The sequence below is a fragment of the Mustela lutreola genome, chromosome 6 (assembly GCF_030435805.1).
Source record: "Mustela lutreola isolate mMusLut2 chromosome 6, mMusLut2.pri, whole genome shotgun sequence".
In the NCBI taxonomy this organism is placed as follows: Eukaryota; Metazoa; Chordata; class Mammalia; order Carnivora; family Mustelidae; genus Mustela; species Mustela lutreola.
In genome coordinates, this window is record NC_081295.1 from 73165526 (window position 1) to 73188249 (window position 22724).

At 36.3% G+C, this 22724-nt stretch overlaps 1 protein-coding gene across 5 annotated transcripts in view; it reads left to right on the top strand.

Annotated features, from left to right (window-relative positions):
* Positions 1-22724, top strand: part of PTPRK (protein tyrosine phosphatase receptor type K) — a 565921-nt gene that overhangs the window by 537744 nt on the left and 5453 nt on the right. For 3 of the 5 annotated variants that reach the window (XM_059177599.1, XM_059177596.1, XM_059177595.1), the window contains 13 exons: positions 1189-1373; positions 3056-3143; positions 4317-4393; positions 4589-4606; positions 7212-7248; positions 8584-8681; positions 9077-9193; positions 12524-12678; positions 14933-15068; positions 15291-15440; positions 16301-16474; positions 19931-20062; positions 20208-20333. In XM_059177599.1, the coding sequence (XP_059033582.1) occupies positions 1189-1373; positions 3056-3143; positions 4317-4393; positions 4589-4606; positions 7212-7248; positions 8584-8681; positions 9077-9193; positions 12524-12678; positions 14933-15068; positions 15291-15440; positions 16301-16474; positions 19931-20062; positions 20208-20333 (1493 nt within the window). The remainder of the gene's footprint in view (positions 1-1188; positions 1374-3055; positions 3144-4316; positions 4394-4588; positions 4607-7211; positions 7249-8583; positions 8682-9076; positions 9194-12523; positions 12679-14932; positions 15069-15290; positions 15441-16300; positions 16475-19930; positions 20063-20207; positions 20334-22724) is intronic. The other 2 variants (XM_059177597.1, XM_059177598.1) reach the window with 1 other exon arrangement.

Sequence of the window (22724 nt, forward strand, 5' to 3'; positions counted from 1 at the left end):
GTTCATTTCTTCCTTATGACATAAAGAGACTTTAAAGTTTCATTTTCAACTAATAACACAATGGGGATGGGGCCTACACTTAAATGTGGGTGGTGAGGGATTCAGCTTCTTTTAACGAATTTATTCACTGACATATTTATTGAGTGATTGCATTGCACCGGTCATTAGGAACAAAAAGACATCTATGACTCTACACTTTAAATGTTCAGAATTTAGTGAAAAGAAAGAGATCAGGAGACAAATGACTAAAATATAGAGCAAAAGAAAGGACACATAGAACAGGAGGCCATGGGAACATAACGAAGCAGCCATGTGGCTCAGCCATGATGGGTCAGGGAAGAATTCCAGAGGAACAACCTACACCTTTTGCCCCAGAGACATACTGTAGTTTCTTTCACACAGTGACCACAAAAGTCAAAATATATTCACAATAAAAACAACAACCATCCTAATAACCCAAAAGCGTAGAGACTGAGTATAAACGCATGTGTAACCTGACTGGTGGACATAGTGCGGCCAGGGGATGATTCTGGAGAAGGCCCATGTTTCCCAGTCTGGACTGCGGCCCCAGGCGGCAGAGTAGGCCCACAAGGCCACGGAGAGCAGCCCTGTGGGGGTGGGTTGCCTAGATGGGGTCTGTGAGCAAGGTTGGGATACTGTGGGGAAGGAGTTTGTTCAGTTTACCTACCAATGAAAACACCTCTCCAAGTTGACAACTTGATCTTCTGGCCCTACTCTATGCTGCTGGGACTGCAGATACAAGAAAAAGGAAGAACGCAGCAAAATCTTCCACTTATACTTTCTGAAAGTGGATCAGCTGTCTACGTCTCACAGCACCTGTTATCTCACTGACATAAATATAATATACTCTGACTTCATAACTTGAGCTGATGTAAAGGGCTTTATCTTTATAGGGAAGCTGCCCTAGATCTATGCTAGATTTCTTTTTTTTTTTAATTTTTAATTTTTAATTTTTCATAAACATATAATATATTTTTATCCCCAGGGGTACAGGTCTGTGAATCGCCAGGTTTACACACTTCACAGCACTCACCATATGCTAGATTTCTTTTTCTTCCTCCTGTTATCAGAAAAATCTTAAGTTCTTAGAATCTTCTTTGCATAGATATATATTAAACAAGATAACTTTGTCTTTTTTTTAATCTTCTGGAATCTGAAAACCACCAGATGAGAACCACAGTGCCACAGCAGAGTCCAGTCGTCTTCTAGATGTGCCTCGCTACCTATGTGAGGGGACAGAATCCCCTTACCAGACAGGACAGCTGCACCCAGCCATCAGGGTTGCCGACTTACTGCAGCACATTAATCTCATGAAGACATCAGACAGCTATGGGTTCAAAGAGGAATATGAGGTGAAAATTTCATTGTTATGTTAAATTTTATTTCTAATAAGAATAGAATTGGACTTTTTCCTCCTCCCTTTACTGTCAAGGAGGGGAGTCTACTCTTTAGACTCTAATCTTGGGTCTCTGAGAATATCCTCAAATGTGTATGCAGGGAGAAGGGGCAGACAGAATTGAAAGAGAGGGCACTTTCTGGGTCGAAATTCACTTGAAGAATTCTTAAATGTTGGATTCCAGAATTTTACTGGGCTATTTAAAAACCCCTATGTTAGATCTTATATTTCACCCCTGGAAAAATCCATTAACAGGATCCTTTGAGCCCCAATGTATCATTACAGATTCAACCAGTTAAATGATGGAAGCAGGAGCTACTTCTCTGCCTCTTTACTTGTTGCCCATCTGCTGAAAATTGGGGTCGATCTTTGTGTTCTAAATGTACTGCTTGTCACTCTTAGTTTTCTTTGTGGCTTATTGGTTGAAAGTGACCAGGAAGAAAAACAGAGCATTGCAAATCTAGACAATTTTAAGAAGCCAAAAGAAGGATGTGGGAAATTATTCTTCCAACTTGATTTCCCCTTCCTACTAAATCCAAAATATAAGTCATACGCCCAGGAAGTGGTTTAAACTCAACATCTCAATAAACATAACATAGCCAAAAGGACAAATCTCCTTTGCCACTTGGCATTTACTGAGAAGTGTGGGCCTAAGGCATAGAAGGAAGCTCTTCGACCACCATATTCAAAACTACCGTGTACACACATTTAAAGTGAAAGAATCCAAGCAGTACTTGACTTTGAAAGACCATCTAAAATGAGTTTGACTGCGTGAAGAATCTTCTGAACTCTGTATTTTCTTTGCAGATGGCTTGTATACCTCCGTTTGGGAGCAAATAAAATTAGCTGTGAATTTTGAAAGCTGGTTTTAGAGATACACCGGAAACACTGTGCTGTGGCCACAGAATAGTGCAAGGAATTATAAGATTCTGCCAGAGCTCGGGTTTTTTTCTGCATTTCGTGTGTATTCCTGTGTACCTCACTTCAAAAACCATTGATTCTTTGAAGACCCCATTTCCTGTGTTGAGCAAAGTTTAAGTGTTACTGCAAAAAGAAATCTATACCCATATTTTAAATTGCTGTATATGGTAATTAAACCAATCAGCAAATTCATCTGTTCCAAGATCCTTGGATATGGTGACTCTTTTTCATCTTCATATGGTCCCTTGTTGTAGAGACTCAGTCCTTTTCATGGTCTTCAAAGAAACTGAAATGGGATGTACTGCACACGATTTAATGAATAATTATGGGGGAAAACAGGTTTTCTTTTTCCTGTTACAAATGCTAAGAGAAAAACATTTGAAAGATACTCATTAAAGGTAGTTTTGACGTTTTGATGCTTTCTCTACTGCCATTTCTCAGAGTTGCAGCAATCTTAAATTTGAAATCGTTTCAAGCTCCTTTTTTTTCCCTAAAGTTGCTTTTTGTCCTCATTTTGAACTCAGTCCAATCCAAAATGAACAAGTAGGAGTCCAACAAACAAGCTTTGAGATCTGAAAAGAGAAGTTGTTTACTCCTCTAGTACTCTCTTCCTCCCCGAGAAGAGTGGCTTTTATTATTTTGTTCTTCAGAATAGATAAACCTGATCCAGGAAAAGGAGTTAAATTCAGTCTTCTTCTTATTTTTTCTTTTTCCCAGAGCTTCTTTGAAGGACAGTCTGCATCTTGGGATGTAGCTAAAAAAGATCAAAATAGAGCAAAAAATCGATATGGAAACATTATAGCATGTAAGTTCTCATACAGTTCTTGGTGAGTGTAAATATTGTGTGTGGAAGATAAATAATAGTGGCAGGTCCTCCTTACATGCTTTTAAACTTTAAGAAAAATCCCAAAGGGTGGCACATCTGTTTGTAAAGTGATCTATTTAATATTAAAGCAGCATTGGCTGTTGGCAGTGACTCTGAAGTTGTCGTCATCTTCATTAATTAAATTGACTCAGATTCTTCAGCCTGTGGAGATAACGTGCTGTTTGATGTTATGTTTGCATGTAAATGCATGGGGATGTTATTGACAGCTGAGAATATCAGGATAATGAAAAAGAAAGGTCTTTTCAGTGACAAATTGCTGTAACACTTCTACCGAATACATTCAAGGTGAGAGTGTTATTCTTTCAGTATAGCCTTTATTTCTTCCTTGGAGCCCATGGCTGAACTCCTGCCACTCCGTGTTACTTGTCATTAGGGACTTCATTAAGTCTTCAGGGTGTTTGCGTGGGATAAGTAAATTGGTTATCCTTGGAACCACAGGAGCGGTAAGGAAAGTTGCATAGTTTAGTTTGTGACTAGCTAGTGATGTACTTGGTCCATTCGAATCTCAATTTAAGTTATTTTAAAATATCTTCCAAATACATCAGAATTCAGTCTTGACTTTCAAGAAGTAAGCAGTCGAGAGCAGAGATTCAAAATTCACTCTCTAGTTCTCTGGCTCGTTTTCTGTACACAGCAGCAGGAACGGATCCCACCCATTTCAAACCAGGTCTAAGAAGCAGAATTAGTAGTTACAACAAGTTCAGTCCTTTAGACAAATCCAATGATGATTCATCTGACATTCCCATGTTCCCTAAAAACCTACCAACTATGAAGATGCTAGTCATTGAAGCTTTATTAACAGAATATTATAATAAGTAGGGAACTCATCACAGCCCTTGTATGGAGCACTGGGTGTTGTACATAAATAATGAATCTTGGAACACTGCATCAAAAACTAATTATGTAGTTTATGGTGACTAACATAACACAATAAAAAAAAGAGTTCTTGTATTTCTTTAAGGAAATTTGAATAGCCCTCTATTATGGAGAAGCTATCAACAACCCCTGAATTACTTTAACTATCTACTGAGGTCCTTGTTTCGGAACAGAGGGGAAATTTAATAGCTTTATTTTATTGTTTAAAAACCGTAGATGACCACTCCAGAGTAATTCTGCAACCTGTCGAGGATGATCCTTCTTCAGATTACATTAATGCCAACTATATAGATGTAAGTATTTGTATAGTTCGGTGAGCCCAATTTGTTGGCTTATCCACGTGAAACTTTTTACTTGTTATTGCCTATAAAGTGATTGCTAGCTTTTTAAAATAAAGAACAAACTGTACACTTTTCCTTGTTCTACGTCCTAGTACTCACTGACGTTGTTGTGCTTTCTTTCACACCTGACTTTGGTTTGGGCTGTAGATTTGGCTGTACAGGGATGTAAGTACCACTATATGTAAATAACAGCACCCTATTATAAATCTTTACTATAACTACTCTTAATTACAGTTCTTACTAATGCTTAATACTAGTTATCTCTGCATGCTTCACCTAATTAGCCTCATACGGTATATCTATGTTCATTTTTTTGTAACTCCTTTACATGTGTGAAGATCTATTTTACCTCCTTCCCTTTGCTATGTTTAGAAAAACAGGACCATTTTTAGCTTTTGACAAGTTATGATGTACTCGAGTTTTCTTTGTTGTTGATTTCTGTTTCTGGCTTTTATTCTTCCCCTTCCCTAAACATGTGAGAAGCTGGATAGTATGATGTGTATTAGTGTATCTGAAATTCTACATTTTACATTTGACTTCTGATGTTAAAAATGGGTAGGAAGACTATTTTGTGGTGTGTGGTATTGGCTTGTTAAAGTATTAAAATTAATTAGGCAAAATCATTACTAAATTGCATTTGTAAAATACACATATCACACATATATATCGAATCATGCAAACCAAAAAGCTGCTTTGGTCACAGGTTTTCAGTGTTACATTTTGGTTACGAGCATATCTACATGCAAATTGTTGATTTAATGGAAAGTAATTAGCAAATCAAAAATAAAATATTGTCAAGGAAGTAATAATACTACATTATGTGTAAGAAAGACAGGCTCGTTTTTTATATTTCCTGGTTCAAAATCGTGCTGGGAATCTTGGGACTGTTGCTTCCCTTCTCTGTGCCTCAGTTTCCTTCTCTCTGCAGTGGGGATAACAACAGTATGAACCTCATCATTCTGTCATGAGAAATCAATAAAGTAATGCATGTGGAACATTCAGCACAATACCTATCACATACAAAGCACTCATAAAACATCAGCTATTTTTAAATAATTCTGTCCTAGGAGTGCTGAGATTAATCAGTTTAAGACTTGCACTAATTATAAGGCAAAAGGTAGAAGTTTCAAATATTGCAGTGTATATGATGTACACATTTATATTTCTATAAAACATATAAAAATTAGGCCCCGACTTTGTCCAGTTTCCATAATAAATAGGCAGTGACCTCTGTCACATTTATTAAGTTCATGTTTTATAGTTATTTTGTGAACTGTCATAATTGATAGCTTTGAATTAATTAATTTTATTACATACAGTCTCAGTATATTGGTAAAAATTTTGATCATCATTTGACTCTCATTCAATATTTTAAATTTATCAGACATCTCAAAAGAGTAAGCTAATGGTCCATTCTTTAGAATAAAAAATTCCAACAGTTTTGTGACAAATTTGTACTTGTTCTTACCTATTCAGTTTAACCTTGGTTTTCTGCCAAGACATGTACACTGGAGCCTTGTTATAATACTACTTTTTGGTTCATATGGTAAAACTGTGTTCTAAATGAGACTGTGTTGTTACCCAGTCGTTCTGTTAAGACCCAGTGTATTTTGGCTGATTACTTCACAATTCCATAATGTTCCCTTTCCTGTTAGTTTATTACATTTAAGACTCTTCTGTAATTGGTAAATTTTTCATGAAAAACGGGAGATGAAATGCTTATAGAGCTTGGAAAAAATTTTTCCATGAAAAAATTGTACTATTTGGTGTAAGAAGAAATAGAAAACTTCCAAATTGGCATCAGTATCATGCTTAGCCTATTAAGTCTTAGATTGGAGATCTCAGTTTATGTGCATTAATATGCTCATCAAGTTGCCCACACCAAATGTGGACAAATTGTACCTGAAGCTTTTGCTAAAGTCCTTTGATAAATGCAAAACAAACCCAAAGCTTAACCCTATGATACTGTTAACAGTTGTGCTACTCATGATATACCAGAATTCAAATAGATTGAGAGCAACTAACAACTTATTTCTTATGAGAAAATAATTTCTTTGTTGATACAGTATTAAATATTTAACCATCTAAAGCTCTTAGCACACTAAAAAGAAAAAAAAAGTGCTAAATTTTTGTTCAGGATGAGATGCATTTTATTTAAAACTCTTCTTTCCCTATATATGTGTGTACCTGTAATTATGTGTGTGTAAACTAATATTATCAGCACACACAAAATAGTTTTGGCAGATTCCTGAACATATTATATACAGGAATATTCTCTAAAATAGCTCAGCAGGACTTTGACTGAAAGCACACATGCATTGTCCAGCTCTAACATTGGAATGTTCTGTTATTTTTTTACGGTTCTAATATGTCGTTGTCCATTTGTAATGCAGTGTGTTGTACTTTTGGATGATAAGATGAGAATAATATTTTTGAACACAATTTGCCAGGAATTAATGACTAAAGATTAACATGAAGGCATAAACATTTTAGTAAAATCAAACAATATCTAAGAGGTTAAGCCCTAGCAAACAAAACTCAATTATGCAATACATATTCTAATCTGAGCCCTTAAAACATTTAATTTTTGTTTTATGTTTACCTTTCAGATAACCTAGGTTTGAGAAGTGAACTCTGAGTTCACTGCTCATTTCTGGACTTTTTACTATAACTTAATCTTAACAGGTGGTTGTCTTCATCTTTTTATGCCTTCATTCATTTATTTCTGATACTGATGTAAAATGATAACCAATCTGCTCTCCTATTTTAGGGTTACCAGAGACCAAGCCACTATATTGCAACTCAAGGTAAAACATGGTCTTTCTAAATGTTCTAGAGCAACCAAACTTGCTTATTCATCCATATGAGGTCAATTTGGGTTTGGGCATGGGGGTTGAGGTTTTTTTGCCATTTTATCTGACTTAACTGAAAAAAAAAAGATCAGATCATTTGAGTGAGACTACTCTTTATTCATTTTTATAATACAAATTGTTTTGTCTGTGTAAAACACATAAATTAAAGCTTGCTTTGTTTTTTAATTACAATAAAAGAGAAGCTGCTGATGTGTGGTCTGGGTTTGGTATTCTGATGTCCCAGAGCACACGAGTCAATAGAGCTGGACACAGGAATTACTCTTGATAAGAGCTAAAGAGGTGTACCTTGTATAAGTGGCGTTTTTTGGGTGCGGGGCGAGCAAGGTCTGTGGTCCTGGAATGCAGTATTATCCAAGAGTGATACTGTTATAATGAGATGTTAGACTGTCTTCCAGCAATTTTTTTTTCAAGTCAAGACTGAGACAAAATGAAGGGCTTAAGGGAACTCCATCAAGTTCATTGTGTGCAGATAATAAGAAAAAGGCAGAGGAATCTTGTTATAGTGGCACCCCAGGGAATGAGAGCCTCCTAAAACACCTTTAGTTATCTCTAGATTGACCACTGGCCTTCAGAAGAGAAACCTATATATCTATTTATTTCTTAGAAGAGGGAGGCAGGGCAAAAGTTCTGTTTGCTGTTTTGACAGAGATTATTTTCTGAGTATTTTCACATATCTTTGGATTAACTGAGTTGAATTATAAGCTCTTTAAAGTCAAAGATCATCCAAGGTGAACAATTTTCTAGGTTTGTTTGTGGCACTGAGCAGAGTATAACCCAGCAGACACTTCTCTAGTCTGGAGATGGGAATAGAAGGTTGGCATGTGTGCTTATATGTATGGATATTTCTTCATTAACCCCTAAACATGCACTGTTTTATAAATGATGTGGGTATATTTAATTGGTAATACATGCTGTTTGGTTGATAGTGGAATAAGGTTTCCTATTTTTAACATGTATTTGAAGATCTATCAAACTAATTTAGTGACAGGTATAAATATCCTAGAATCTAGTGATGTCTTCTTCATGAGAAGTATAGAAGGTAAATTTGAAAAAAAAAAATTGTATATGCCTATGTTTTCGCTATACTGTGAATTTAGATATAAACTAAATTTAAGTAATTTCAGTGACATTTTATATTAGACCTTTAGTATTATTTTTTGAGTTATTTAGTTTACTGTGATTTGTGCCTTATGTATACTTCTTACCACTTGTTTCTTCTAACCACAAAATTTCTCTGATAATATAATATTCAAATTAATTTCTTCAAAGGCCCAGTTCATGAAACAGTATATGATTTCTGGAGAATGATCTGGCAAGAACAGTCTGCCTGCATTGTGATGGTTACAAATTTAGTTGAGGTTGGCCGGGTAAGAGAAAAAAGATTTTTTTTTCCTTGTTCACAAAACATGTGTAAGTTGAGTAGCCAAACCTAACAAACTTAAAATAACACTCACTATATTGTTTTAAATATTGGTATGCAGAGCATTTCAACTGAGTGCTCCTCGGCTGAGAAAATTATTTGATTTCTTATTGAGTAATGAAAGAAACTTTGATTTTATACTAGATTCTAATTGCATCATCAGGCTTGTATATTATAATGAGACTATACAAGGTTTTTCTATTTATTGTGTAATAGATTCTTTCATCTCATATATAGTTTTTTTAACCATATTTTTATTAAAACCTAAAGAGTTTCCACTGGAATTAACCATTTTGGTTCATGTATATTCAAGTCCATGTCTATACCCTTTGTGTCATTTAGGTTAAATGCTACAAGTATTGGCCTGATGATACTGAAGTTTATGGTGACTTCAAAGTAACTTGTGTGGAAATGGAGCCACTTGCTGAATATGTAGTTAGGACATTCACCCTGGAAAGGGTAAGTACCCTAAATTCTCTTTCTTTAAAATATGTTTATGGAAATTTTTTTTTTCTCATAAAGTCCCCATCAAGATTTGTTTTGCTGATGCTATAAAATTCATTCATTCATTCATTCATTCATTCCACAAATATTTATTCAAGTGCCAGTCATGTTTGTAAACCCCAGGATACATATTAAATACATAGATGATTTCTATTTAGAAAAGTGGTCTAGAATCATGTGGAAAATCACAAAACTAGAACATCAGAGAAAAATAAATAGCATAGAAGAAAAAAATCAAATATAAACCAAAAACCAACAGAAAAGAATAAATAAGATCAAAAGGCTAGTTTCTTGAAAAGAATAGTAACCTCTGTCAATTCTAAATGAGGGACAGTCAAAACTATGCAATATTAGAAAACACAAAAAGGATATAACTATAGTTATACTTGATTTTGGGAAATAGGTAAAAATGTTACATGTAAACTTGGAGACAGGTTTTAGTCTAAATACCCTTATATTCTTGCAAACACTGATTTCTAAAAATCTGACCCAAGAAGACTTAGAAACCTGAGCAGATGATAGAAGAAAATAGAATCTTAAAATATATCATTGAAATTTCACTATGACTTTATAGTTAAGGTTTCTTTAAGTTTTAAAGAACAGTTAATGCCTTTATTAATAAAACTATTTAGACCATAGACCGTGAAAACCAAATAAATATATTTTAAAAGCTGACATAACTGTGGTAACAGAAACAGGTAAAGATGGCACTCTCTCAAGCTCTTCTCTCCTCTCTTTTTTAAAATCTCTTTCTCTCTCTCTCCCTCCCCACCCCTGCTCCTCTTCTCTTTCTCTCTGTGTGCACAAGAGCTTTGCAGACCAATTTCATTCAAGAACATGCTTGAAAAAAACCTTCAAAATAAAATATTGAAAATTTGAAACCCAGCTGTGAATTAAGAAAATGTCACAACGTGATCTATAATGACTGTTTCTAGGAAGGCAAGGATATTACACCTGTGGTAGGAAATCTAGCCAAACATTTCATCACATCTTTGTCAAAGGACCAAAAACATATGGTTTTATTAATAGATACTGTAATATACTTATTTTTGCTTAAAAGATGTTTATAGAAATAATCTATAAAAAAAATAAGGAGGCTATTTAAGCATGATAGAGGAGAATCAACAGTAACTAATAGCATGCACATTAAGGAGTAAAAACCCTAAAGGTATCGCTGTGTAATCAGGAGTGTGATGTGGATAATCGGTCTCACTAGTATTCAAAATTGGGGGAAGTTCTAGTAAATGAAATGAGACAACTAAAGGAGTAAATTGCTTAACTATTAAAAAAGATAAGATTATTTTAACAAGAAGTGATTTTACATCAAGAAAACTAGAAATATTTTAAAATGGAACTACTAATCATTGAAGTGGCTAAATTCAAGATAAATATTCATAAATGATAGCTTTTCTGTATATTAGCAGTAAGCAGTAGTAGACATTAAGAAATCTCTTTCACAGTAATAAAAAAATTCTGAAGTTATCTAGGAATAGATTCAACAAAGAAAGAAGTCCTAAGTGACTAAATCCTCAAAAGTGTAAAGAACGTAAAATATGATGTGAATCAGTAAGTAGAGACACGCACTACGGCCCAGAATGGGAATGTTTTATGTTAATACCACTTTCTGTAGTTAATGTCATACTAATTAGAACATCATTGGGTTTTTATTTTTAATCTGTCTTATTATTTAAAACTGTAAAAGAGTAGTTTGGGGTTTTTTTGTTTGTTTTAAATCACATATTTGAAAATTACACAGGAAGATTAAATAGAAAGAGCAGTAAAGGAACGTGCCTCACCAGATATTAAAAAGAACTTTTAACTGAAGTTGACTAAAAAGAACAAGGCCCTTATGGCAAGCACCTCCAGTAATGGATTAATATGAAGGAGGTAAGGTAATTGTCTGAAATCAGGTCTTAGAAAAATTTATGATTTTACTCACTGGAGTTGGCTTGAAAAGTAGTAAAGAAAGTGATTTTTCGGGGCGTCTGGGTGGCTCAGTGGGTTAGGCCTATGCCTTCAGCTCAGGTCACAGTCTCGGGGCCCTGGGAATGAAACCCACATCGGGCTCACCTCTCAGCTTCCCCCTCTCTCTCTGCCTGCCTCTCTGCCTACTTGTGATCTCTCTGTCAAATAAATAAATAAAATCTTTAAAAGAAAAAAAGTGATTTTTCTATGCATGATTCCATGAGAGTGTTTGTCATTGTCATTATTATAATTATCTGTTGAGTGCCGCTTTGTATAGGGTATTGTGTAGGAACTGGAACTAGAAAGAATAAGACGACCTGATCACTGGCTTCCAAGTTTTTGGTCCTATTTGTTGTCTATCCATATAGGACAGAATCTAACCTTTCTCAATTTGATTCATTGATTTCCTGACATGTTTCTCACTGTTCTGATTGAACAAGTTAGATGGAGATATCACAGGTAGCTCACAGAGCCATTGGCATTATATAGATTATTGTGGGGTTTGAGGGGTTACAAATGTGGATTCTTAAAAATAACTCTGTAGCATTCTATCTATGCTCTCTCTCTGAGCTGTGCTAACACAATCCACAGGCTGCTTTAACCAAAGGGTAAAAGCTTTGAAGTGTTCATTTAAAAGTTCTATCAAATTAACCCAATAGGAAAGAGGCATAACAATGATGGTTCCCTTTTATTTTGTATTTTTGTTACTATAAATAATATTTGGTGCTGCATTATTTCACAGAATTAGGAAAAATCATTTGCCCAAAGAAGTTTAGCCAGCTTTTTTTACAAAAGAATCTAAAGTAGTTCTGTCCTGGAAAATCCCTGCATGCTGGGCTTCAAAATCATTTTCAACATGGATAAGCAAGGCATTAAAATCTTTTTGAGGTGAGAAGCTAGAAAGTTGCTTTTATGCACCACTCGAAAACTCAGTGCCTCGGGTCCAGAGGGCTGCATTTTAGCTTTCCCATTTTTTTCTCCTTTTCTCCTAATAATTCTATGTGTTGTCATTTCAACTAAGGAACAAACTGTCAAGGTAAATAAAAATTTACACAGAGTTACAGAACTGAGCAAGACTTCTAATTTTCTTTCTTTGGCAGGTGTCTGACAATAAGGTAAGCTCCCTAACCATGTCAGGCCAGCATCTTCTATCGGAAAAATCCTGATCTTTGATAGATTCTTTGTTTTGTTGTTGTTGTTTTGGGGTTTTGTTTGTTTGTTTTGTTTTTTTCCGTTGGCAGCCAGGTCTAGTGCCTGTGGTTGGTGTTGAATGGCTTTCTTTGGACACTTTTGAACACGCTTGTTTACATGTTTGCACAGAGGGGCTACAATGAGATCCGCGAAGTGAAACAGTTCCATTTCACTGGCTGGCCTGACCACGGAGTACCTTACCACGCCACAGGGCTCCTTTCCTTCATCCGGCGAGTGAAGTTCTCCAACCCTCCCAGTGCCGGCCCTATCGTTGTGCACTGCAGGTGAGTACTGGACCAGACACTCTGGACTATATACGGCCAGCTTCTTTAAAGTGGGAAGACAAGGCCTTCAAGCATAGAACTAGTGCATGCTTACAAGGTTCCAGTTTATGATATTACAGGTAAGGTTTAAAAAAAGAAAAGTTAGCTCAAAGGAGGATATAAAATAGAAACTTAAAAAATAAATACATTCATCCTAATATGAGTAGTGTTGTTCACAAATGGGAGTGTGGAATCTCTGTCTTTTAGTGGCAACATCTGTGTCTGGGGTTAAAATACAGATTTCTTGCCAATCTAGTAAATTCCCAGTAGAAGCCCAGCTTTTAAAACTAAATTTGAGACATACAGAGTTACTAAATGGCCTAAATTGCAAGAATTTGTGCTATAAAACAGCTATTTAAGAATTTAAAAAAAAAAAAAAGCCATCCATCAGAGAACCTTGAAAACTACATCAGTGAGAGCCAACAAAAATATGCCAGAAAAATGTGAACATTATATCCAGGCTTCCTTCTGATTAGAAACTTCTCTTAAAACAAGCATTCAGAGACACTAAAAGCAGATTACATGGCCTCATTTGGAGATGTGAACAGAAAAATATGTACTGAATCTGAAAAGCTTTTCCTAAATGCTGCACACCATTCTCAAATACTGTCCCCTCCAAGCTATATAATAGGTTGTACTTAAGCTTTTTTTTTTCCCCCTGAAAATCCTACCTATTCAGAATTTAAATGACCATGTATGGAAGAGGGAAAACAGCCCAGAGAATGACATAAAAATAAGGGATCCCATAAGGATCAGATACTGTGTACCCTGAAAAAAAAATCTTCAATTCAATCCTCTTCGGGAAATCTGATGTACTCTTCAATTACCTTCCCATCTCAAACCCTGGGAACAGTGATTCAGAAGATGGTAGGCAAAAGAAAAAAAAGAGAGAGAGAGATAGATACCCACAATATCTTTTAATTAAATTTCTTAAAGAACATTGTGTTTGAGAGAAGTGGCCAAATATGGACAACAAAGTATAATGTTAATAGCCCCTCTGTGCATTAGAAAATGAGATAAATAGTTCTTCAATTCAGGAGTGTCTTGACTTATCATAGAGGATTACTCCCCTATGAATTGCCTGCTTCAGAAGTGCTCCAAGAGTCTCAGATACTCTTGAACAGAAGTGTCACTTTTCACTTATACTCAGGTATCCATGAATATACAAAAAAGAGGAAGCTGACTACCAAGTGAAATCCCCCCCCACCCTCACCAAACCCCAACTATATCTTGTTTGCACCACCGATTTTTATGCCTGGTGACTCAGCTGGTTAAGCATCTGACTCTCGATTTCAGCTCAGGTCGTGATCTCGGGGTCCTGAGATCGAACCCCACATTGCACTCCCTGCTCACCAGGGAGTCTCTGAGATTCTCTCTCTCCCTCTGCCCCTCCCCATCACATACTCTTTCTCTAAAATAAATAATCAAATCTGTTTTAAAAATTGAAGAAACATTTCCAAAAGATAAAATAATCAGTAGTATATTAAGATTCAGTGACTGAATTAAATACAGTAAGATAGTGGCTGTCTTTTGTGACCTGTTAAGAATTATATTCTATACCTAACTGTTCATATTCATTTTTCCTTCAGATCACCATTCAAATATTCTTTCTCCTGTTGTCTCCTCCAATAACCATTTCCTTCCCCACCCTCATAATTAACACTTCTCTGAATTTTGACTCCTCAGATTTCCCAGTAAACGTTTTGGAATAATTTTTTTTTTTTTTTTTTTTTTTGCCTTGGTATGTACAGGAGTCTGTCAGACTGAAACAGTAAGCCAGCATTCTAGCATTTTGCCAGAGGACACACAAGTATATGAGTAAGAGTATTTCTGAGGTGAAATTTTAAAGCCCAAATGCACCCCTTCATCACTTCTATGAGCTTGAAATCACGGGCCCTGGATTGCCAGAGAATGAAGACTGTATGAGAGTTATGGAACTTGAACAACATACGTACATTATTTTTAAAACACAATTTGATATACAAAGTCTATCGTTTTCAATTTCAGACTCCTGCTCCCATCTTCATTTTGCACCAAAACACTCTACCTGAAGTTATTTGTACATGAAATAAGTGTTTATATAACACATAAAAATCTCACCTTGCAGTTTGTTAAATCAATTTGATTCCACCTGACAGTTGAAAAGGATCTTTATTTAATAAGACTGCAAGAACGTAAGTCTTGCACTTCTTTAGATTTGTTTAATTTGTTTCAGTGCTGGTGCTGGACGAACTGGCTGTTACATTGTGATCGACATCATGCTGGACATGGCTGAAAGAGAGGGTGTTGTCGACATCTACAACTGTGTCAAAGCCTTAAGATCTCGTCGTATCAATATGGTCCAAACAGAGGCATGTTGCTTGTTATCTCTAATGACCTCTTTTTTGTTATTGTTGGTTTCCAACATTTATCAAAAACAGTAAATGTTTTTCACATAGAATCAGTATTACCTCATCAAGTCATATAGGAAAATATTGATATCATTATTAATGTTTCTATATAGAGAAAATTCTCTGTATTCTCTATCTTTGATGACAGAGGATTTTTATTAAAATAGTTTTTTTTTTCCTTAGGAACAGTACATTTTTATTCATGATGCCATTCTAGAAGCCTGTTTATGTGGAGAAACTGCCATACCTGTCTGCGAATTTAAAGCTGCATATTTTGATATGATTAGAATAGACTCTCAGACTAACTCTTCACATCTCAAAGATGAATTCCAGGTATTTACTTATTTCTAGAGTTTCTTTTATGAGGAACTTATTACAGTGTGTTCTGGGCATTATTAATAACTCTAAGGAAGGTCTTTCAAGTCAAATTGATAATTTTTGACCCTATTTTAAGTATAATACCTGTCTCTTTCATTTTACATATTATGGAGTTATTTTTGCAGTAATGAGCTCATATCTGCTGTATCTGAAATGAGTTCAGACTCAGGGAGGGGTATGGATAAAGGTATCATAAAAGTCAAACTTAGTGATTTGTGTGTATTTATATGCAGTCGTATGGATTTTAACCTGTGTCACTCTAATGTGAAATCAAGCGTATTAATAATAATAGCTGAAGTTTGTATTAAACATTGTCCCTATATAACCCCAAATGTTTCCACGGCCCTTAAGACATCCCTGAAGATGTGTGAATATGAAGTCAAGCGTAGCTCTGGACACCTCATACTTTGATCCTTTGTGCAGTGCTCTTTCTAGCATGCTACAGCCTGTCTTCAAATACAGCACGGCAAAACATTACTACAAATGATAGTTTCCAGCTTTGATGTTGGGTCATCCTTATGGGCCACTCTACCTCTGTTTTCTTCGGTTAGACACTGCATTTTGCAGGTAGCAATGGTTTTCAGCTTCCCTTTTCCTTTTAGGAAACACAGTGAACAATGTGTGTATTGTTTCTTTGTCACTTCTCAGGCTTCATTAGCTTTAACTACAAAGTCTATCAGCCTGTCATCATGGCAAATACCGTTGCCCTGTACAGATCCTTCACTTTGTACTTGGCCTCCCAGATCCTAGATGGATCTGCCTTATGCTATTAAATGGGTCACTTGCTTTTAACCTACGTTCCCTTTTCTTTTTAGACTTTAAATTCAGTCACCCCTCGACTACAAGCTGAAGACTGCAGTATAGCGTGCCTGCCAAGGAATCATGACAAGAATCGTTTTATGGACATGCTGCCACCTGACAGATGTCTGCCTTTTTTAATTACAATTGATGGGGAGAGTAGTAACTACATCAATGCTGCTCTTATGGACGTAAGAGACTGCCGTCTTTGTTAGTATAAAGTGTCGTGAAAAGCTACGTAATGTGACGAACACTGGCTTGTTTTCTTTTCAAGAAAATAAAAAGGGCCTAGAAAGGAAAATTGGAAATTTTCATTGAAATATAAGTTTTTCTTGGAGAATGATTTTGGATTTTCCCTACAGGGATTCTTAGGAACTATAAACTTTAGGCCCCATTGTAAATTTGGAGCTTGTTTGTCAATTATGATATTCTGTATAGGAAATACCTACAGGTCGTATTTCTCATCTCAATTATTTTCAGAAAAGAAAATCATGCTTGTGTATTTTGAATGTTAAGTGAGCAATGAATTTTCTTTTTTAAGATTATTTATTTATTTATTTGAGAGAGAGACAGTGAGAGAGAGCATGAGCGAGGAGAAGGTCAGAGGGAGAAGCAGACTCCCCATGGAGCTGGGAGCCTGATGTGGGACTCCATCCCGGGACTCCGGGATCATGACCTGGGCCGAAGGCAGTCGTCCAACCAACTGAGCCACCCAGGCGTCCCAAGGAATGGATTTTTTAAAACCACATAATGCCTTATCTTATAGAAGTTGGGTTAATTTGGGAAATCTTTATCTCTGACATTTAAAGTTTCAGTAATTTATGGCTAACTTGTTTTTATCAGCCAGTAATTAATAGAGATCCTTTATAAACAGCTAGAAGAAAGCATTAAAGATACCTGTTAATACATCCATCATTAATGAAAGAGCTGTTTTGCCCCACTCCAGCCATCACAGAGTATAAGAGGTAGAGTAATTCCTTAGGAGGTTAGCTTCCCTTGGACAGAACAACTCGGAGAGAGAGGAGAGAGTTTTAAGTCAGTCCTTGGCTACCTTGCTGGGTTACCTTGGAAAGAAGCAAAAGGCTCTCCTGGTTCAGAATCCTTTTAAACAGCTCATCATCTTCATTTATAAACTTTTCTAGGTTTTGCCTTTTCATCTATGGAACCATAGCCAGGAGAAATTAGAAGTCAGGGTCCATTCCTGTGTAATGAAGCTTTCTGCAATATTGCTCCTATTGCCTTTTCCAAAATTAGCTTCTGATGCTAAAAACTTAGAAACCCTACTTTCTACTTCTGATACCAGTCTTTTAGTCAGTTACTTTGCTCCTTTTATGCTGCAGAGCAGAATAGTCTAAAGACAAGCTCAAGTGAAAAGTTCCCTTTCTTGCCTGACCATTAATCATATCCTCTGAAATCACACTGGATCCTCACTGTATCTTTTCTTCCCATTTTAATTGTTTGGAAAGACAAATATACTAAATACAGAGAAAATACACAAGACCTTTTTGTTTCTGAGTCTAGATTTGGAATTTTGAAAGACTGTGTGGGAAAGGGAAGGAGAAAATACCATTAGGGAAGAGATTGATGAGGTGTATGTCTGAGGCATTTTTTTGTCTTTGGCATCGATTGCTGTCAAATTTTTCTTCATTTCCAGGTTATTTTCTAGTCAATATGAAGACTGAAACTTGTTCTCTACCTCTTTCTACCCTCTGCTTAATTCCTTATGATTTAATATAGATATATTTCATAATTGAGACCATCCACTAGATTCAATAGTATAGTTGGGGGCCTCAGAAAAGTTAGGTTTGGTTTGTCTTATAAGAACAAGGTTCACTGGTCAGCACTCCCCGCTCCCCTCATCCTCTAGCAACATCCTCAGTGTTATACATCCTTGTGTGTGCCATGATTGTGAAGAGTTCGGAAGTAAGGCTGAGGATTCTGTGATTTCAAAGCCTCAGATGTGCTCCTGTCCTTACAGAGGAAGGATCTAGCAAAGCAGCTCTGTCCTCTCACATCATCTTATCCATCTCCCCTCCTTGTGACTCAAAACCTGAGTAAAGAGCTCACCTTCCCATGGAACAGACATGTGATTAGAAGGAAATTTTACTTATTTCTTCTGACCCTTTTTGATGAGCCTTCATACCTTTCTTAGGAGACACTCACCTCAGATGCAGGTGTAACTCTGTGAGGCCTGAGGTCACTCTGCAGCAGCCATTTGAACTGTCAGCACTCGGATTTATCCCACGGTCTTCCATGGAGTTAAATGCCATGGTTAGCGGTATTTCCCAAACGGCGATAAGCTCAATGTTCGGGAATCCGGTTCTACGCTAACATTTAGGACACTTGAAAGATTTAAGGAGTTATGTGGTAAAAATGAGTTAGGGGATCACTGACAGTTTTTATCCACATGAAGGAAATCCATCTCAGACAGCTGTCTACATTTCGGTGTTGTTTTTTTATAAACTATTTAATACATAGAAATACAGATCATTCATTTGCAGAATGACAGATTGCCAAGGTCAGATGAGCATACCCTCTCCTTCTGGGTAGAGATAATGTGTCATGTCCCAGTCAGGGAGCACTTGGTAAAAAAGGAGCCATTCCCTTATTGGTGGAGGGAATACACTTCACCAAGAAGTGCATTTTAGTTTAAGAAAAATAATAAGTGGGGCGCCTGGGTGGCTCAGTGGGTTAAAGCCTCATGATCCCAGGGTCCTGGGATTAAGCCCCGCATCGGGCTCTCTGCTCAACGGGGAGCCTGCTTCCTCCTCCCTCTCTCGCTGCCTGCCTCTCTGCCTACTTGTGATCTGTCTGTCAAATAAAAATTTAAAAAAAAAAAAAACCTCATAAGAAAAATCTTAAGTGATTGAAACTGTCATTCTGACCATTAATATACATTAGAAATGTCCAGGAAACTGGGATGGGCCTACAAGATGAGCACAATGTGCTGATAATATCCATATAATATAAAAACACACAAGTTTGAGGCATATGTGGTTTTTCTTATTTGAAATGGAAGAGAATCGAGCAGTTTTATTTATTTATATATATAATATATATTTATATATATATACACACAAACAAATACACACACAATATATATGAAATATATAAATATATAATACATATAAAATATATAATATATGAAATATATAAAAATACATAGATAAATATATATATAATATATGTATATGTTGATAGATTTTGATGGGTGGATAGATAGATACGTACAGATGGGTGTACACATACACTGGGGAATTTTGTGCCTTCAGCCTCTCTGATTAGCTTTGAAAATCTGAAAGAGCCCATGGGTACCTCATGGAGGATCTTCACCTTGAGAAGTTCTTGAGTTTCTTCTTTTGTTTTTGTCCTGTGTTTACTTTTCTCAACAAAATTAAACTTAAAGTCCTGACTTGAACTGCTGCTGAGACTTTGAAGTCCTGCCATCGGATCGACACATTACTAGCTCCAGTACATTCCAGCAGCCCACATCTGTTATTCCGTGGCTTACATAGCACCTGCCTCCCTCACCACGTGGAGCTGCTTCACCTCACCTGGCCCTACACAGAAATGTTTTGAACTGGCTTGTATGACTGATCATTCCGTTTAAGTTCTCATGTTTTCCCATTTCCCTTGTTTCTTCACAGAGTTACAGGCAGCCAGCTGCTTTCATCGTCACACAATACCCTCTGCCGAACACTGTGAAAGACTTCTGGAGATTAGTGTATGATTATGGCTGTACCTCCATCGTGATGTTGAATGAAGTCGACTTATCCCAGGTCAATGGCTATGAGTTGCTTTTGTGTACTCATAGACAACTTAAGAAAGTAGTAATAAAAGTTAAAGTCCACCTCATACTACCCTCAATAGAGAAAAATAATGCTTTTATTTTTTTTTTTTCCCTCCCAAAAATTCATCATCTAGGGCTGCCCTCAGTACTGGCCAGAGGAAGGGATGTTAAGATATGGCCCTATCCAAGTGGAATGTATGTCTTGTTCAATGGATTGTGATGTCATAAACCGGATTTTTAGGATATGCAATCTAACAAGAGTAAGTCATTGATATTTTACCTGAGCTGATCAAGAGCAACTGATCATAACCATGCTGGGGCACAATTCCAATCAGACAACAGGAAGAAGGGAACTAAGGTGTTGCATAATCAGTTCCAAAGCTAGTAATCATCTTATATCTTAGTATTAGAAGAAAAATACATTCTAAAAATAGGAAAGCAGAAATGCTGGAAGCTGGGTGTCCTGGTCAGTTACTAAATTCAGATGCACTGACTCAACTGAGTTCGATGGACTGAGCCTGGTCTCTGCGTCTATGTAGACTTTGGTAAAGGTCAACTACATGTGATATTAGTATTGATAAACAGCCCAGAAAAGGCATATAATTGAAAAATAAAGATATAATAATGATGATGATGAATAAAAAGCTTTACCTCAGGAGGAAGGGATATGTCAAATCAGCCATGATAGACAGGTTCCATGTCACTATTGCATATAAGGGAGAAGCCCACACATGAGAGAAAAGGTAAATCCCAGCCATCTTCGATTCCCCTTCTACCTATAATTTCATCTCCACACACGTTTCAGTATCTGGCTCGGCCCAGATTTGTAGAACCAGCACTGGTACCACTTTTCCCAGGAGCAAAGCAGCAGCTGTGTTTCTCGGAAATTTTTCTTTCCTTGAGTCTTCATATATTTTACACTAAATGACAAATTAAGTCTGGGGTCTCTCCAAAAAAGAAAAAAAAAAAAAAAAACTAACTAATAAAAACTGTTTATATTGTGTAACCAAATAGCAAGCCGAATTTGAAAAGAAATCGTTTGTAACTTCCATGAGATTACTCTCTTTTTAAAGAGAATTACTCTGTTTTTAGCTCAGCAGCTTTACGTATGTGTATTATTTTAAGTGTGTAATTCAGATTGTCATGTTTCAGTGTTTTCACATCAAAATAGCTATATGTGTTTCTGGTTAATAAGTCTATATGTATAACTATAAGCAGAGGATGTAGTCATCGCCAATTCTGTCGCTCATTTCAGTGGGAAAAAAAGATAACTTCAAATCATGCCATAATATTCATGCATATCTTAGATGTTAATTTAAATGGAATCTCATTATGTCTGCACATCTGTTCCATTATGGTTCTAGTAATATTTTAGCTGAGAAACGATAGCTGCTAAACTAAGAAAGTAAGACTTGTCTTTTTATTGAGCTGTTTGTATGAAGAATATTCTAAGGATGGAAACTGAAATCTGGTTTTTTGTCAGCGTATTTGTTTATTTATCTTCCTCTATATTTGGTGTTCTGGTTCTTAATAGTGCTTGATTTTTTTTTCTATTTCCAACCTTACTTAATATCTTGTAGTTCATGAGATAATTTAATATGCACCAATGAGAAGTTGGGGTATTGTACTAGTAGGTCCTTGTGACGTGTGAGCCCTTGCCATATGGAAATTCAGATCTGATGCCTTATGATACAGTTTACTCATGTATTGCAGATTCTTTCTTACATTTTCATATGGGGCTTAATGTTTTGCTTCCTTCACTCAAGAGTACTATTCTTTGGACACAGTATTTTGCTAGGTTCTAGCAATACAGAGTTTAGGGGAGAAAGACAGAGATTGCCTTATCCTTAAAGAATTTATGTTTTATCAAGGAAGACAAGCACTGAACAACTCATTCTATAATCATTTATTTAAAATATGAGAAATTTTAGACAAAAGACAAAATCCAGAATGTTTGGGTTATCTGAGATAGCTGAGTGACTAGAGAAGAGTTCATTGGGGTAGTGATCTTTCAGGCAAAATTTGAAAACCACAGGAGCTTTTGGGTGGTGGGAGAACCAACTATCTTGGTATTCACAGAACAGAGAGGTTTCCCTGGACACACAAATTTCAGTTCAAAAACCAGAAGAGCCCCAGGCAAACCCAGACAAATTGGTCACTGTATTTGAGATTAAGAGGCACAAACAAGAAGGAGATCTTCGAGGCCAAATGGAGTGTTTGTGCAAAGTTCCCAGGCAAGAAATGACTTGATAAATGGGAAGGAAGTGGAGCCATATCATGTAGGAATTTTTAAGCCACTGCAGCAATTTGGGTTTTATGTAAGATCATTTGGAAGCCATTAAAGCAGGGGAAGATCATATTTGCATTTCAAAATAATCATGATGCTACAGGAAGAAAGATTTGGAAGGAGATCAAAGTTTACTCAAGGAGATCAACTAGGAAGCAATTATCATAACTGGTGGTTGGGCCAATGCAATGATGTCAGCAGTGATAAAGAGTAGAAAGGATTTGAAAGTTATTTAAGAAGTATGATTGATTATTGGATATGGGGTGCAAGGGAGAAACTTATGTAAAGGTAATTCTCATGTTTCTTGGTTCTGTAACGTAGAATGTTTCTGTACTAGCATGTACCTATGTTGGACTTACCATCT